This window comes from Rhinichthys klamathensis, unplaced genomic scaffold, assembly GCF_029890125.1.
Source record: "Rhinichthys klamathensis goyatoka isolate OS25496 unplaced genomic scaffold, OSU_Roscu_1.1 h1tg000303l_1, whole genome shotgun sequence".
In the NCBI taxonomy this organism is placed as follows: domain Eukaryota; kingdom Metazoa; phylum Chordata; class Actinopteri; order Cypriniformes; family Leuciscidae; genus Rhinichthys; species Rhinichthys klamathensis.
The window spans coordinates 4,657,914-4,676,736 of record NW_026606822.1 but is presented as its reverse complement, the minus strand read 5'-3'; the positions used below and the strand labels follow the sequence as shown (position 1 = coordinate 4,676,736).

The 18,823-nt window shown below is 38.6% G+C and overlaps 1 protein-coding gene and 1 long non-coding RNA gene across 6 annotated transcripts in view; one reads left to right on the top strand and one right to left on the bottom strand.

Annotated features, from left to right (window-relative positions):
• Positions 1-18,823, bottom strand: part of LOC130104159 (uncharacterized) — a 217,174-nt gene that overhangs the window by 87,253 nt on the left and 111,098 nt on the right. The window lies entirely within an intron of this gene.
• Positions 1-18,823, top strand: part of slc12a5a (solute carrier family 12 member 5a) — a 115,295-nt gene that overhangs the window by 39,516 nt on the left and 56,956 nt on the right. For 3 of the 5 annotated variants that reach the window (XM_056270567.1, XM_056270568.1, XM_056270572.1), the window contains exons 2-3: positions 4,586-4,615; positions 18,014-18,108. In XM_056270567.1, coding sequence (XP_056126542.1) covers positions 4,586-4,615; positions 18,014-18,108 — 125 coding nt within the window. The remainder of the gene's footprint in view (positions 1-4,585; positions 4,616-18,013; positions 18,109-18,823) is intronic. The other 2 variants (XM_056270570.1, XM_056270569.1) reach the window with 1 other exon arrangement.

The following is an 18,823-nucleotide window of genomic DNA, read 5'->3' as shown; positions in this document are numbered from 1 at the left end:
TATACAATCCTCCGCTGCTCTGAGTGTTTGTATTTCAGGATTATTCTGATGGATCGCTCCGGCTTTCCAGCTTCAACAAGTTAATGCCCTTCCCATTTGTCACTAGATGTGACGCAAATAGAATGTATGGTGGAGCGAGGAAGTGTGTGTGTGTGTGTGTCTGTCTGTGCCTGTGTGTGTCTGTGTCTGTGTTTCTGTGCGTGTGTGTGTGTGTGTGTGTGTGTGTGTGTGTGTCTGTGTTTCTGAGTCAGTGAGTGAGAGAGTGTGTGAGATTGAGAGAGTGTGTGTTTCTAAGTGTGTGCGTGCATGTGTGTGTGTGTGTGTGTGTCTGAGTGTGCGTATATGTGTGTGTGTATCTGTGTCTGTATCTGTGTGTGTGTGTGTGCGTGTGTGTCTGTCTTTCTGAGTGTGTGTGCGTGCATGTGTGTGTGTGTGTCTGAGTGTGCGTGCATGTGTGTGTGTCTGTGTTTCTGTGTGTGTGTGTGTGCGTGTGTGTGTGTGTGTCTGTGTTTCTGTGTGTGTGTGTGTGTGTGTGTGTGTGTCTGTCTGTGTTTCTGAGTGTGCGTGCATGTGTTTCTCTGTGTGTGTGTGTGTGTGTGTGTGTGTGTGTGTGTGTGTCTGTGTTTCTGAGTGTGTGTGTGTGTGTCTGTGTTTGTGTGTGTGTGTGTCTGTGTTTCTGTGTGTGTGTGTCTGTGTTTCTGTGTGTGTGTGTGTCTGTGTTTCTGAGTGTGCGTGCATGTGTTTCTCTCTGTGTGTGTGTGTGTGTTCTGTGTGTCTGTGGGTGTCTGTGTTTCTGTGTGTGTGTGTGTGTGTGTGTCTGTGTTTCTGAGTGTGCGTGCATGTGTGTCTGTGTTTCTGTGTGTGTGTCTGTGTTTCTGTGTGTGTGTGTGTGTGTGTGTGTGTGTGTTTGTGTGTGTGTCTGTGTCTGTGTTTCTGAGTGTGCGTGCATGTGTGTGTGTGTGTGTGTGTGTGTGTGTGTGCGTATCTGTGTCTGTGTGTGTGTATGTGTGTCTCAGAAGAGTCTCTGATCTTCTCTTCTGTATGTCTCGGTTCCCTCCTTCAATAGTCCAGACAATAGTCTGTGTGATTATTTTCACCTGTTTTATCGTTCACCAGGTGAAACTCGTAAATCTGCTCGTCTGGAACAGTAATAACACACTTCTCCACGACTGATATGTCATTTCCTGGCTCGACCACAGCATGAGTTTGGCCTGGGACTACCGGTTCTGGCTAGTAGCACAGAAATGACATGCTTCACGCGGCGTCTTGAGAAAGGATGGCAGGTTTATAGTGTTTTCCGTGTGCTGGCAGTCGCTTAGGCTAAACACCACTTCATTGTGTGAAGGCACAAAGAAAGACCTCTGTCACTGTCTCTGACTCTGACTCTGAGCTGAAACAATAGATCTGCCTTAAAAGAGGCTTCAGGTATTGGCAGGAGGTAGCGGCTCAGTTTAATGTGAGCACTCGAGTTCATTCACACACACACACACACACAGCAGCGACGGCTCCCTTTATCATTACCTGCTGCTGCTGAGTGAACGAGAGAATGAGAGAATGAGACCAGGACTGTGGAGATAAGCCCAGCTTCTGAGAGCCGCTTGATTACCTCAAAGACCCTAGTGAATATTGAGAACGGTCAGGCCAGACTGCAGGAGGGACGGAGGATCTGAAGTGTGTACTAGAGCTGAGTGATGTTCTCTGAGGATGTCTGAGATAAAGCCGCTCTGAATCACCGGGAACTTCAACTCTGTGGCACTTTTGAAAGTGTGTTAAGCTGGGTGATACAGCCAATATTTAAGACCGTAGTGATGATTTTAGCGACACTGCAAATATCCCAATTAATTTGGGAAATGAAATTTTTTTTGTTTGACTAATTATATGTTATATAAAGACCAGACAAACGCACTAGTTTTGTCCTACTAGTTAATTTCCACCAATCATTTTAAATGCAGTATTTAAATTATTTCAATTATAGTTGATGTTTTAGTCATTTCTTTGTGCTTTTGTCATGTTTATTAGTTGTTAGTTGGTTTATACTTCTATTTAATAATATTTTCAGTTTTAGTCATTTTAGTACTTCGATTTAAACCTTTTTCAGACAAGTAAAAAAAAAAAAAAGTTTTAGCAATTGTATGCAATTTTGTCACGTTTATTTGTTTTTTATATTTCTATTTAGCTTTCGTTTATTTTTTATTTCAGTTTTAGTCTATTTTTAATCATTTAAGTACTTTTCGCTTTTCATCGAATATATTTATATCGTTTTTCAACTTTATTTCGAATACCGAAAACCAATTTTAATGCTTTTAGATTTAGTTAACTATAACACTGTTTCAAATAATTGTTTCGAAACACCAATTCAGCAATTCGTCTAAATTTTTGTGTGTTTTTAGATGTGTAGAAGTAAATTAATTCATTTACTTTTTGCTGATTGCTACCTGATTGGTCCAAATGATGGTTCCTTCTCACATGAGATGGAAGACATTTCTCCTCTGTCGTTTGTATTTAATGATTTAATGATTAATACAGATGTGTGATCATTAATATGTGCATTAATATGCATAAATCATCTCCAGCACTCTTTTTCAGCGAGCACATGCAAGCACACTGATAGTTTTGTTGTTGAAAATTATAATGCAAATACACTTTATTGTTGACATTTGTAATTTAGGTAAATTGAACACATATTAGCCTACTTTCCCATTTTTTTTAGCATGCAAGTGTCTTTATATTTGATTTGCACATGTCTGTTTAAACTCTGTTGATGTTTGCTTATGTTGTCCGTTTATTAATTTACATGCATTATAATATAATTATAAAAAATTCACAGGTCATAACCCTGTCATTCAGATGTATATGGTCTATCACATAGGCCTACATTTGGGGAATAGGTGCTAGTCATTTCAGCCCTATACAAAAAAGCCTTATGATTTAACAGTAATGTGTGTCTTTATTTCCATAATAATTGTTTTGTCTTTTGATTGATGTGTGTCGAGCAGGGGTGTCCAAACCTGCTCCTGGAGGGCCACTGTCCTGCAGAGTTCAGCTCCGACTTGCCTCAACACCGACCTGGAAGTTTCTAGTATCCCTATGAGACCTGGGCTGTGTCCTAAATCACCCCCTATACCTTTAAACAGGGCACTATTTGAGGGAACAGCCATTTATAGTGGTGTACGAAACCATCGTGGACATTTTCAAGTGCACTCATTCAATCCCACAATGCACTGCAATGACGAGTGTACAACCTATGGCCCTGTCCCAAATGACGCACTTCATGTGGGCTTTTGGTCTCGTGGACTTAAATTGCGCGTGCTCGCGAGTCTACGAGTCCGTAGGCCGTCCCATTTAGCATTTTTACGCTCTGAAGTGTGCTCAGCAGCGCCCCCTGTGTAACCTTGAAGCGGTCTTCCACAAACCCCGCATAGATGCAGGATTCCTGGGTAGTTACCCAGGAATCCTTGCGAAAGGCCAATCAGACAACGGATGGGAGGAGATTTCGCTCACAGACAATTGTTAACATGGCTGAGAAGAAAATTTTATCATTTCGGTTTTTATGACAAGTTTATACAAACATTATGATCATCGACAAGTGGTTGATGTCTCAAACATATAGGCTAATAATAGCGAGCTGAATAATACGATCATTAAATTATGATTCATTAAATGAATAGAACAGAATGTCAGGGCTTTACTGAGTCATATGTAAACACAACAACAATAGGCAGCATATTTCCCCGAACCTGTAGCTCCTGTCCATAACAACAATCCGACCGTCTTCCTGTTTCCGCCGTGACGGTCGAGTCTGTCCCAAAAATACCTCTCAATGCGCCCTCGCGGACTCGCGCTAAGGGCCCTATAGGTCTGCACTACATGACGTCACCGAAGTGTGGACTCTGAGGAAGTCCGCAAGTCCGGAGTGTGCCATTTGGGACAGGGCCTATGTACGCTCAATGGCTAGAGAATACCCATAATGCACTGTGAAAGTCACGCGCTGAACCAGAAGATGGCGCCCGCACTGAATCATCCATTTTTCAAACCTCTGGTCCAATGTGGCTAGAGCGTAATATACAGGTATAAATTCCTTTTTAATAAATTATTAAATTGTTTATTTAAAGGGATAGGTTAGAGGGGCAATAGTAGTCGAATAAGTTTTTTTTTTCTTTTATTGCTAAATATTCTATATGCTTTCTCAAAAATAAAAAAACACTAAATCACACAAAAAAAAAAAGATTAATTAAGATTTATACATAGTTTCCATGATAGAGTTCGAGATAAATCTCTTCATCACTACTAGAGCTGCCAGTTTACTAAGCTTCAAATGATTATTAAACAGCAAGCAGTTCAGTGTCCGAATTCACTCGCTCGTTTTCATTCACTCCCTCAAGTGAACTATATAAGTGGACTAATGCAGGGAATGGGGATTTTGGACACAGCCCTTGAGTATCTGGTTCAGGTGAGATTAACTGTGTTCGGAGCTGAATTATGCAGGACTGTGGCCCTCCAGGAGCAGGATTGGACACCGCTGGTGTAGATGAATGTTGCATGATGATGTTTTCTAAAGTCATGTGTTGTGTGCGTTTTTCTCCAGTGGTCAACACCACCTGTCCACCCAAGAAAGGTGAGAGACGGGCAGACTGCTGCCGGTGTGTGTGTGTGTTCACGCAAAACACTGTGACGTGTGTGTGGCTGTGTGTAGTCATGTGTTCTTCATTGTCTTGGACAAGAAAGGTTCCATGTAAGTTCACATCGTTTCTGTTTGTGTTGTATTTCCATGTACGGGTCAATGACAAATAGATGATGGAACTGAGATGATGAAAAGAAAAAAATATATATTCAGAAATGCATTCTTTGCTCATGGTTTTTGTCACATGACAACAAAATGGCTTTTTATATATTAAAAAAATCTGCTTTATTATTGTATTTTTAAGGTTTTGATTTTTTCAAACGCTTCTTTTTTTTTACAAGAATATCACCCTATAAATAAGCCTTATAATCATGTTATTGCAATCTTGGGACAGTTACCTAAGAAATGTTTTATTTTAGCAAAAATATACAAATTTAATTTTATTATTCTTAGAAATTTTGTAATGAATTATTTTTATATTTGCACTTTTGAATAAGTTGCTCAGTTCTGGACACAAAACAAATAAACTGAGCATCACGTCATTGATCCTTGTTTGTTTTTTCTTTTTATCTTTGTGTGTGTGTCCTCTGTAAGCCGCATGTCCTATCTGTGTTGTCTCCCTTTGATTTGATTCTGTTTTGTGTGTATGTGTGTGTTCTGGAGTGCCTGTTTGTTATTGCCTGTAGAAGTAAGCAGGAAAGCAGTGATGGAATGCATAATAATGAATCTGATGAAAGATAGATGCTTTCAGCTGGACAGGACGTCACACAAGTCCAAGCACCTCGATTATCGATACTTAGGCCCAATCCCAATTCTACCCCTTTCCCCTTCGTCTACCCCTAACCCTTCCCCTTCCCCTTGACCCTTGACCCTTGAAACAGAGTGGCAAGGCGAAGGGGTGAAAATATTCCCCTAAGAAATGGGACACCACTACTACACGGTTACACGTCATTATACGTCGTCGCTAGCGCCTACGTCACAGGAGATGCGCCGATGTTTATCACAAACTTCCAAGATGCTGTCGACAGCTGCAGTCATCTCAGTTGCATGGGTTACAGCTATTTTTTTTGCATTTGTCTTGTGAAGCACAGTAGCGTTTAACAGACTCACTCCCAAAGTTGTTTTGCCTTGTATTTGGACTTAAGGAAATGTTGCTCGTTGTCAACGCGAAAACGAATTATCCTCCGGGTTTCCTCAGGTGTCCCTGTTTGATAAAGACCATACAAGACTGGTTGATCTGATCATATTGCAAAAAGCACGAAACTGTAAGCACTGTTCGTTTATATCGTGTTCACATATAACCACAAAAAAACAATGCGTTCATAGCAGATGTACCTACTGTAAAATATAAGCCAATTCCCTTCCGCAATTACATTCACCAGTTGACATGAAAATATGTTCCGGGACTATCGTTAGCAAACTTCAGCGATGTTTTTTTTTTTTACAAACATTTCTTTGAAGAAACTGACCGTAAATATGAACACAAGATTGAATGTAACATAAAGGAAATCATTATTTGTCGTTAAAAATGTAAATATTTTTGCGTGGGCAGCCATTTTTGCGTCTGTAGCCGGTGTATGCAGTGACGCTTCTCATACCCCTTCGTTTGAAGTGTGGTCCCGAAAAAGCTTCGTTTGAAAGACTATCTGGCCCTTCCCCTTACCCCTACCCCTCCAACCAAAAGAGAATTGAGACAGCCCTACCGACAGGGTAAGGGGTAGAATTGGGATTGGCCCTTAGACTCTGCTTTCTTAGAAATGTGGGAAATCCTGTGTTTGTAGCTCAAAAGTGGACAGGAAATGTAATTAGAACTCTCACAACATTCTATAATGTGACGGAATTCCAAAAAGTGACAAAAAGAAAGGACAGGATTTTATCCTTCAGGAATTGGTTGGAGCTCTGCAGTTGGTGAAGGGTTTGATAAATTGTGACCAGGAACATCCATCTGACCAAATACTAATCAAGCCAAGCCATGCTTATCTTCCGAGATCGGCTGTTTATTAAGACCAGAAACATGTAATTAGGCAAATAAATAGGGTTTGTCCATTCTCTTGAGATCTATCAAATTTTGGCTAAATCCAGGTGAAAATGTTTGCTTCGTTCTGCATCCACATCAATAGGTGTCAGTGCAATATCTGAGGCCAGCAAAGCATAAACAAAATATTACTGCATTTTCAGAATCTGACTTGGGCATGAACGTATCAACTGTTTGTGTTTGCAATTGCTCTAGAAGCCTTGGAAGATGAAGCTCGCAATTATGGTAAGGGCCGTTACATTTCCAACACACACTTGAGGTTTTTAGCCAATCACAACGCACCGGATCTGCTGCCCAATCAGAGCACTGGCTTTTCAGAAGGAGGGGCTTTGTACAATCCAGACCAGAACTCAAGTTCGTTTCAGACAGACTGGGAATAGAAGTGCTGCAATAATACAGTATGTGAAAAATAATTTTAAAGCATGCTAACCTATTCTATTAAACCCAATAAACAAATAATGACCTTTTAAAATGGCATCATATGGCCTCTTTGAGCTTGCCTTACATTTTGGTGATTTCAGCAGTCGGAAGCTTTGAGAAAATATCTAACTGGAGTTTCAGAGCTAATTAGCTAAACCTCAAACAGAAGGGAACGATCTGAGCCTCTGACACTGGTGTACAGTTATCTGCCGTTATCTCTTCAGCCAGCGCTGGAGCTCAGGAGTTATTCATATCTAGGTTACACACAGCAGTTTTACCTTCTCCATATTATCTTGATTGTTAGATGCTATCTCGAACAAATCCTATTAGGTAGTTAATCCTGATTAATTAGTCAGAAAATCTCCAGTAACTGTGTCATCATGGTCTGGAATGGAGAGGTTAGAATCTGCTGCTTCCCATTTGAAGTGTTTAAGTGTTTCTGAGCGCATTAAACAGGAATGATGCATGACATCAAACTGTATTTATCTGTGTTGCGCTCGTGCATTACAACCGATTCAGTCAGTGATAACAGTGACTGAATATAAGCAGTAAATATAATATCTGCATCACCATCTGTCTCTTCTACGTAACTAAATTCTAGCTCAAGACATCTGTGTATTTTTGCACAATTTGCATTCATCTGCTGAAACGGAACAATGTTTAAATCAGAAATCTGTGGCTTGTTAATTTTAATAGTGTTTCTGAGTGAATCTCATGAAAAACATGTCCAACTCAAAATATACTATATATATATACACACACAAACACCCCATGGCAGATTGCAAAGCACTATAATATAATACCACTACTTAATTGTAAGAGAAACAAAAGATGTTTGTTTAAAATTGTTAAAATGCATGTAAACCAAAAACGTACATTTACCTGTTAAGCCTGTTCCAGTTTAAACTGAATATTCTTGAATAATGAAGCGAAATTTATTCAATGCAACTTTATTGGCTTTCTGGAAATATCATAATATTAAACATATCGCTAGAAGTTCTCTATGTTTAGCACATTTATCTTGGTTGGTTTGTTTTTCAGCTTGACTATCGAATTTCTTGAGCAGCTAAATGTATTCAGTACATTTCAATCTGCAACTTTATTCTTCATTGGCTTCATTTTCCAGCTGTTTGATCTTAAATCTCTGTGCTCGCCTGGGCTGTCAGGCTCCGTCCTCGTCTCGGCACAAAAAGGTGATATTGTTAGACTATGAATGGAAGCGAGGCGAGGCCATTCCACAGGGTTCAAACAGTCCTTTTGAAGTGCCAGCCTTATTACAAAATGTGCCGTTTACCCCTGCACGCGCACACACACACACACACACATAGAAAATTGGTGCTTTTAAAAGCTTAATAGAGCCGCCGCTCAGTAAGTCTTAACCTGCAGACATCTGCCAGCAAAGAGGCCAATATCAGTACACAAATACAGCCATTAAAATATACTGTACACATGCATGTATGCAGAGAAAAAGTAGATTTACTATTTATGAACATGTGCAAAACAAACATAATCTCTGTGAGTATATTCAACCTGATTGGATTGGTAAAGAGTTAAGGGTTTTCTGTTAGAACGGTGTCGTGTTCGCGGCTCCTAAGTTAATAACTGATCTTCGCAACGGAAGTGAATCAATCAAAACTAACTTTAGCTGGACAATCACTTTATCCTAATGCTGTTGTAAAGCCTAAACAATCTGTTACGGTAATTTCTAACTGTAAAGCTGCTTTGAAATAATCCATACTGTTAAAAACGCTTTATAAATGAAGGTGACTTGACTTGACTCAAATATGATCTAAATTTACCTTTCAGGTAATATACATTTAAATATGTTAATAGTAACATGTTAAACTGTATTTCCCCATGCAGTTCCATGTACCTTTTTGCATGGGATGTTTGTTTAGCCAATCACAACTGACTGGGGCATCTGCCCAATCAGAGCAAAGTAAGCCAGTTACAGAGTAAGCCAATCACAACTGACTGGGCCATCTGACCAATCAGAGCACAGCAAGCTCGTGGAAAGGAGGGGCTAAGTTAGAGAGACTGAATCTTTGAATGGACCGTTTTCAGACTCTTTGAAAAATGAGGTGATGTGCAATGGATATTATGAGCAAAAGTGTTTTTTGACTTTGGATGCATGTAAACCTATTGTAGAAGACTCCAAAACAAAGTAGGAACCTTTAAAATAGCATAATAGGGGCACTTTAAGGAAGCGACACAACTTCCTAGTTCAGAAATCGTAACTCGATGTGATTTTGGTCGGACTTAGATGTGCAAAAAAAATTCGTTTTTCACTTCCTAGTTAAAATGAAGCAATAAGATGCATCTAAAGTAATTTAATGTAATGCATATATATTTTATCATTGCAACAGAGAATGATGGGGAGTGTAGTTCAAATAATTTGCATCATAAATCATCTAAATGAGAAAAATAGCAAGCTTTAATGCTATTCTTCGTCGATAGAGTACAAAATGCATAGAAACTAAATTGTACAGTTAACAGTCTCAATTGAAACGTGATAAACAGCAAACAGCTTCCGCTAGAGATTTTCTTGAATAGGACACCAGAGGTGATTATGCCTTTTGCTGTTGTTCATGTGTGCTCATCTCTTAAATAAAACATTGTAATATAAAACTTGAGTTGAAGGCAGCATAAAACCCCACAGAAATTGGTTATAATAAACGGAGAGTGTTGTAATTTGATCAAATGCATCTAATTTTATGTATATGTATATGTTTGGATGATAAATCTGTGCAAAAGCATTGACTGTAAACCTCTCAGTGTTTCTCTGCTTTTGTTCCTCAGAGCGGATGTCACACTTCTTCTTGTTTGTCTTTTTCACACTTTTTCCAATGCTCTTTGAGGTGTGTTTCTGCCTTCACTTTTTTTCTCTCAGTATATTTTCTTCTTTTTTACTCTGTGAGAGCGTCAGAGCTGTCAGCAATTACCAGAAGAGACAGTGTTGATGTTTGTAGAGAGAAAAAATGAAGAGAGTCAAAGATAGACTTGTGTCATCGGCTCAGAAGAGTAATCGCTGTTACCTGCGACAGGCTGAAGCAGAGGTCAGTCCTCAGGGCGGTGCGTGTGCGTGTGTGTGTGTGTGTGAGAGCCTTTAATTTGTGGAGCCGAACACCTGCAGTGTTTCCACTCCTGTCTCGACCCGACAAGATAATTCAACAGCCCACTTCAATCAGACCTGATGAGCCAACAGCGAGCCCTTCGGAACCGTTCCTCCTTTCCAAAACCTCACTTCCCTTCTCGTCTCCTCTCGTTTCATCTCATTAGGGTTGTTTGCTAAGACAAGCGTCACTATTACTGTTACTCATCGTTAGAGTACTAACACCGAGTAATAAACTTCAGCGTTCAACTCGTCCTGCAGCGTTTGTGTTTGAGCTCAGCGATGTAGCTAAAACTATTTTATCTTTAAATTCGGTATTATTTTGACAATATTCAGTATACATACACAGCTATTCAAAAGTCTGGGGTCCGTAAGATTTTGTTCTTTTTTTTTAAAGCAAGGATGCATCGAATTGATCAAAAGTGACATTAACGAACAAAATCATGGTTTCCATAAAAATATGAAGCAACACAACTGTTGTCGACATTGAAAATAATCATAAATATTTCTTGAGCAGCAAATCAGCATATTAGAATGATTTCTGGATGATCATGTGACACTGAAGAGAGTAATGATGCTGAAAATGCATCACAGGATTAATTAGTAAGTAGGCTACTTAATCTTAAAATATATTCACATAGAAAACAGTTATTTTACAATATTACTGTTTTTACTTTGAATGGCTAAAAAGGTTGTTTTCAGCAGAGGAATCACTGTGTGTGTGTGTGTGTGTGTGTGTGTGTGTGTGTGTGTGTGTGTGTGTGTGTGTGTGTGTGTGTGTGTGTGTGTGTGTGTGTGTGTGTGTGTGTGTGTGTTCATGTTTATATTACCCCACAAGTATAGTAAAACCTGAAATCACCTACATTGTGGGGACCAGCCAGCGGTCCCCATGAGGAAAACAGCATATAAATCATACTAAGTAATGTTTTTTGAAAATGTAAAAATGCAGAAAGTTGTGTGTGATGGGTAGGTTTAGGGGTAGGGGCAGTGTAAGGGGACAGAATATACAGTTTGTACAGTATAAAAACCATTACGCCTATGGAGAGTCCCCACAAAGATGTGTGCGCCTGTTTGTGTGTGTGTGTGTGTGTGTGTGTGTGTGTGTGTGTGTGTGTGTATTTCTCACTTTTTTCTTTTTTCCCTACATTATTCTAAATTCCACATGGGGGCTTTTTTGAATGATACTGTAAATTAAGCGTGAATAAGAGTCAAGAGTCAATTCGTTGACTTTGATTCGTTTGAATTCATTTGAAATGATTCACAGCAATGAACCGACGGTTGTATTTCTTACTGAAGTTAAATCAAAGACTTTTTTTAAAACATCTTCACAATGTTGCTCGAATTTATAAATCATTGCAAATAAATGATGTTTTTTCCTATATATCACTGAGCCAGAATAGCCTAGAGACCCGCAGGTGGGCTGTTTTGTAAGTAACCACTCGAAACACTATCATCAAGGCGGTGAGTTTTGCACACACACATAAACCACTCACATTCCCAGACGGTTTAAAAGTGTAGTTTCTGACGTCCTCCTCAAGCTCCCACTCTCTGGCCCTGTAAGAGCTCGGTTTAGACCACCTCTGCGACGTGAATCATTATCTGTGAGTTGAAGTGTGCAGCCGTTTGTCACAAAACGTCTCTAAAACGCTTCTCAGCAGCGATGAAACACGGCTTTATCTGCACAGGTCAGATGCACGTGGCTCTCCTCGACCGGTCTTATTAACACTCGCAGACGCTGTTACTCTGAACGCCGGAGCACAAACCCAAGAGATGTTTTGGACAGATTTGTGCATTAGCGCTCCTTCAGGACCAGAGCTTCTCCAAATGTAATGAGAGGAAAGATCAAACTGGTCTGGGATCAGCAGTCAAGGGCAGCAGATGGCGGGTCTGCTGTGCACTGTGTGCGCTGTCTCTGTTCTGATCCCCTGCTAGTGTCAAAGAAACATATAAAGCTCTCGATGGAGACGCTAGGCCTGGTCCTATACGGCGAGCTCGTTCCTGCTCAAAGCTTTTGTTGATCTTGGCTGGAGGGCACGCCACACTTCTGTGGATGGCTTTTTCCAGCTTATTTTACAGCATGTTCTGCTTTCAAGTCATTAAGTGATCATATTTATGTCAGGTCCATTAAGTCAAGAACACACATGACAATAAAAATGATTAGGAAATTGTATTGAATAAATTGCAATTCAAGTCGATAATTAAAATTTGGCGGTATGGCTCTGTTCAGGGAGTCCTCTGACCTTTCATGAGATATTGAATGAGCCAGAACTGACGCTGACGCTCAATTTATGAGTGCGGTTGAATGCCACCACAATTTTAAGTTTAAATTAGGGCTGGGCAACGATTAATCGCATCCAAAATAAAAGTTTGTGTTTACATAATATATGTGTGTGTGTAGTGTGTATAATTATTTTGTATATATAAATACACACACATGCATGTATATATTTAAGAAAAATGTGTTATTGATATATCAAATATTTATATATAATATTAATTATGTATAAATATATATGATGTACTGTATATACATGCAAATATTTCTTAAATATATACATGCATGTGTGTGTATTTATATATACAAAATAATTATACACACTACACACACATATATTATGTAAACACAAACTTTTATTTTGGATGCGATTAATCGCGATTATTCGTTGCCCAGCCCTAGTTTAAATTTAAAAAAATATTTATATAATAATTTATAATATAAATATAAATCTTTTTGTTTGAACTTAATAAATTAAACTGTATATATTACAAAATATTATAATTAATATGAGGCATAGTTATACAATTTTATTTCAAATTGAATTTTATGTTTTAGGCTATTATGCACAAAGCATGAGCATATGCTTTATTACAGAGCATATGCTTTTATTACTGTTAACAAGTAATTAATTGCATATCTTGCATAAAGTGTTTTATTACATGTTTGTATTAATTTAATTTAAACTAAATGAATTTAATTTATATGTTACAAAATATATAAATATTATGAATGAGGCATGGTTTTGCAATTATATTTAAAGTTATATTTTTATATTTTAGGCTACATCCACAAAGCATTTGGATTCCTCCACATGCAATTTTTCAGTATTTCTATTAATTAATTAATTAACCATGTCTAGCAGTTGAACACCCCACCCCCAATTTTAAGTGTAAATTATTTAATATTTATTATGCATTTAATAATGTTATTTAAATAATAAATAATACAAATAATCATTAAAATATTAACATTTAAATATTTGAATTTAATTTTAAAGTAAATAAAAATCATTTAGATATTATTAAATAAATATTATTAGACATAATTATATTTAAAATTACATTTATTATTTTTGGCTACATGCACTATTTTCGCAGTATTAACGTTAACAAGTCCTTTATTAATTGATCGTTCATTTGAATGATAATGATTTTTTTTTTAATTGACATCTCTAGATATTTAAATGCATTTAAAGGGACAGTTCACCCAAAAATAAAAATACTGTCATCATTTCGCTCACCCTCATGTCGTTTCAAACCTGGAATTTTGGAAAAATTGTTTGGAACAGCAAGTTCTTTCCCCATTATATTTTGTCGGGCTCCTGTAGCTGGGCAAACATGGAGCGACCAACACTAAGGTACACGCTAGTCTGAATACATCATCAGCTGCTTTGGATAAAAAAAGGCTGCCAAATGTGTAAATGTTGTCTAGTGTCTTGGACCTGGAAATTGGCAAAAACTGTATACTATGAAATTGCATGAAGCCAACCAATCAGATGACAAGTTTTGAGAAGGCTTGTGCTATTTTTGTGTGCACTCTCTGTGCGATGTCTGAGTCTGAGACTGCTTTGAGTTTTTGCCAGTCTTTGCTATTTTTAGGCCCCTGGGAAACATGGTCCGTGTAACCAACACTGATGAATCCTTGACAATGTGTCACAATATTTGAGCCAATGAAAAGACAAGATTTCACGGGACCATCATAGCACTGGGTCTTAATTCTGTCAGACAGGGCCGGCCGCTGAATTCTGGGATTAGTTTGGTTTGTCTGGGGGTTTTTTTGTTTAGTTTTTTTTTACCCAATCCCAAGTGTCAGTTCTTTTTCATGGAAAAGCCAGCGAACGTGACCAATGCAGATAAACGAGAGTGTTATTTTCTGGATTTAATCAGCTGTTTCCAGACTCCACAGAGGTTTCACTAAGTGTGGAGTGCGAGAAAGAAATATTAAATCTGACAACGAGTCCCTTTCTGTCACACACAAGTTCATATAACACACACTCATCACAGCACCTACAGTGTACGCGTGATTGGAAAGGACTGAATGCGATAACGCTGGATTCAGATCCGTGACCGTCCGTAACGTACCGCAACAAATGCGCTTTTCTTCAGGGGAAAAGTTCTCCATGCTTCACACTGCTGAAGTGAATGACATCACCTCCGCTAATGACAACACTCTTCTGTAATTACTGAGTAGGAACGTGTCCGATGTGAAGTGTTCGACAGCTGGAACATGCGGTTACACATCCAATCACAATTAAGATTAATATTCATGATGCCACGTTTAAGTGATTAGGTTGAGTTATGCTGATGCAGTGATGTCGTCTGTCTGTCCATCTATCCGTCAATCTGTCAATCTATCATTCTGTCATTCTGTCTATCCATCCATCATATCGTTCTGTCATATCTATTGTTCTATCATTCTATATATCGTTCTATCTATCGTTCCATCGTTCTATTGATCTATATATCAATCTATCTATTTATCTATCTATCTATCCATCCATCCACCCATCATTCTGTCATTCTGTCTATCCATCCATCATTCTATCTATCGTTCCATCATTCTATCTATTGTTCCATCGTTCTATCTATCTATCTAATGTTCTATCTATCTATCTAATGTTCTATCTATCTATCTATCAATCATTCTATCTTTCTTTGTAGTTGTCTGTCGGTCTATCTATCGTTTTATCTATCTATCAGTCATAAAACTCTGCATCCATTTTTATGAAAACTATATTGTAATCTAGTTTGTCTATTTTAATCCATTCTGTATTCTATAATTTAAAGTTTAACCATAATAAAGAAAATATTTAGTTTAACAGTGAAGGCATATTGTAATCATAAAAGAGGTATACATTTGAATATTAAAACATGAATTGTTGCATTTGGTTACAAGACACATTAACACAGATTGTGTTTTATGTAAGTATATTTACTTTTTGTCATTCTATGGTAATTATTTGTGATGGTCAATCCCTAGGTATATTTAATAGGGGGGGAAATCTCTATTCCCTCCGGCCCACGGCCTCACAGACTGTCATTGTAATGTAAGCACAAGTCCGTGGCACAGTGTGATTTAACTCAATGCAGCGTGACAGACTGACAGCCATACTGAAATCCTCAGAGGCCGAAGCGTCAATCAAGCGATGACAGCGGGCGGTGGCTTCAGAGCGCATGAGATCCGCTGTCCTCTCGTACACTGGGAATGACCGCTGGAGAGATCAGATTGGAATTGGATGACTAACCTGTAATCAGGACTTTGATTTTTCTGAGTAGGAGCATAGAGGTTAGAGAATGGGAAATATCACTGGTGACTTAATGTCAGATAAAGGGCTTAAATGGAAAATTGGATGTATCAGTTTTGCATTGTATGGTGAGAATGACCTGTGCAGAACGAATGAATCCATGCATATGACATTAGAAAAATGCAAACCTGATCCCAATGCAAGTAATCTTATCCAATGTTATCTTTCCCGATGGATGGATACTTTTTGGTTCTAATTTTTAAACCGGTGTGTGTGCAGAACACCTCTTTAAAATTCCTCTGCTGTGGTGTAAGTGCATTCAGAGACACCCAATCATCACTCGAACCCTGCCATCCAGGCCCTAAGGCCCCGTCCACACTACTGCGTTTTCGTTTAAAAACGGAGACCTTTTGCTACGATTGCACCTCTTGTCCACACTAAAACGGCAAAAACGGAGACCCGAAACGGTTTAAAAAGTTTAGAAACGCTGCCGATCCGTTTTTCGTTTTGAATCTCCGGAGGGCGTTTTAGTGTAGACGGGTCAAAACGGAGGACTTTAGAAACGATGACGTAGTAGAGGCTCACGCTCGGCTCTATGATTGGGTGTCATCAGTCATGGCGTATATCTTTGCTAGCCGCTGTTGTACAAGTAAATTCTGCATTTTACAACGCTATAACTGCTTACATGCGCCGGAGTCAAGCTATTATTCGAGCGATCTGTGACAATTCCCGTGTGCAGCGGCGGCGTTGACCGTACATGGAGCGTCGGTTTGGGGTTAACCCAGAGCATGGTGGGATAATTTTATCGATGAAGTTGTGTTTACACCGGCACGCGCATGCCCAGTGTTGGTGAATGGTCACGTGATCCGCGTTTTCAGTCGTTTTAATGTGGACAGAGAACAATTCTAATACGCAGCTAAAACACTGATGTGGACGGAGATCGTATTCGTTTTAATTATCGGTTTCTAAACTAAAACGCAGTAGTGTGGATGGGGCCTAAAAATAGATGCCCTCTGATCCAAGATCCCAGGTGAATGAACACACCGGTAAATGAAACCATCTTACCTGTACAGATACAGGTCACCTCAAACAGTCCACCTGTGTCGCTGCTAGTGTCTTTACAAAGTAATATTACTGTTTTACTAGAAATATCAATTTGCTATTTAAGGATCTTAGGAAAATGTTAGTCCAGCTGAAGGAAGGTCTTTGAAAAGTCTCAAATGAGATTTATTTTACTTCCATGCTTCTGTTGTTTCTCCTAGTGGCAATGGTATTAAATGTAAGCAAATGGAAAACTTTTCTAGAAGAGATCTCAACAATTACAATTAAAGGAGAACTCCGGCGCAAAATGAACCTTTGGTCTAATAAAACATTGGTACCTAGTCAACCGTTCTCTGAGATTTGTTTTCATGATAATCGAATGTAAAGAGTTTTATCTCTAAAAACTGTTTAGCGTATAACGCTAGTAATGGGGGCATATAATAAGTAAAAAGAAATCGTTAGTTTATACCACTAACAAGGCTCAAAATAGCCCCACACGAACACAGTAACATAATGAGGGTCCCTACTTTCACCTACTTTGTAAGTGTCCAGACCGTTTAATAAGAAGATAAAGATAAAGACAGTCCACTTCGAGTATACAGACAGGAGCCATCTTTGGAAAACAGTCTCGACTAGTCAAACCACAAACGCCATTCATACAGTTCAGCTCACTTAGCACGTCGTTCGTGGTTTGACTAGTCGAGACTGTCTTGTTAGTGGTATAAACTAGCGATTTCTTTTTACTTATTATATGCCCCCATTACTAGCATTATACGCTAAACAGTTTTTAGAGATAAAACTCTTTACATTCGATTATCATGAAAACAAATCTCAGAGAACGGTTGACTAGGTACCAATGTTTTATTAGACCAAAGGTTCATTTTGCGCCGGAGTTCTCCTTTAAGACCACAAAAAAGACTCAGTGTGAATTATCAATAAAGGATGGTCTAAATAATCGCAACTCAAACAGTAGAACATTATGGCAATATAATTTTGATTCCTATGGAATGCATGACCTGTATATTTTGAATGCAAGGAAAGTCGCTTTGGATGAAAGCATCTGCCAGATGCATAAATTTGGATTCAATTTTTTTTTAATCTCTGTTTTTGGTATGCATGACCTAAACATGTTTTACCTTCTTTTATGCATCTAAAATGTAAAGTGCTGGAATGGTTACAGCAGCTTTTTGCCCGTGAAGCCCTCTGGAGTTGCTCGGCGTCTGCTGTCATGCTGATGATTTAATTGTGTTTTCTGCTAACAGGAGATGGGAACCCCAAGGAGAGCAGTCCATTCATCAACAGCACCGACCCAGAGAAGAACCAGCAATATGACGGCAAGAACATGGCCCTGTTCGAGGTACACACGAGCTCCTGCACGCACGTTACATTATAAACATGCAATGGCGGCACATTTTAACTCTCATTAGAGATAGACAGTGAGGCACAGGCACGCAAACTATAGTGATTAATGGAATAAAAGAGTCTGACAGTTATTAATAAGCATAATTAAGGTTTGAAGGGCAGCAAGCCCCCAGGACATTGATCTCTGCAGGTGGATGATAACAGCATGCGAGAGCCCTCAGTCCAAAATAAGTGCAAATCACATGCTATACTGCATCTAAAACTATTTTAAACTGCCTTTCTATGGCCTCATATTTATTAGTTGACTATTTAAGTGATTCAAATGTTACATGAGCTAAATTATAAAGTGCATGCATATGCATTTTAACCTAAAATCTTGTCAGCTTGTCAACAGAAAATTTTAGTTCAGATGACGGAAGGTCTTTGAAAAGTCTCAAATGAGATTTTATTTTACTTGTATGCCTCTGTTGTTTCTCCTAGTGGAAATGAGATTAAACGTTGAGCAAATGGAGACTTTGGCTTGTGTCTTTTCTAGAGTTTCAGAAGAGATCTCAACAATTGCAATTAAGACCACAAAAAACAAATTGGCTATTTCAGTGTGATCTCAAATATTTTTTCTGTGATACACTGAATTCAATACATGTAAATTCAAGATGTTTGTGAAGCCCAATGTATGCTAGATGACTAATTAATATGCACAGTATGCATAT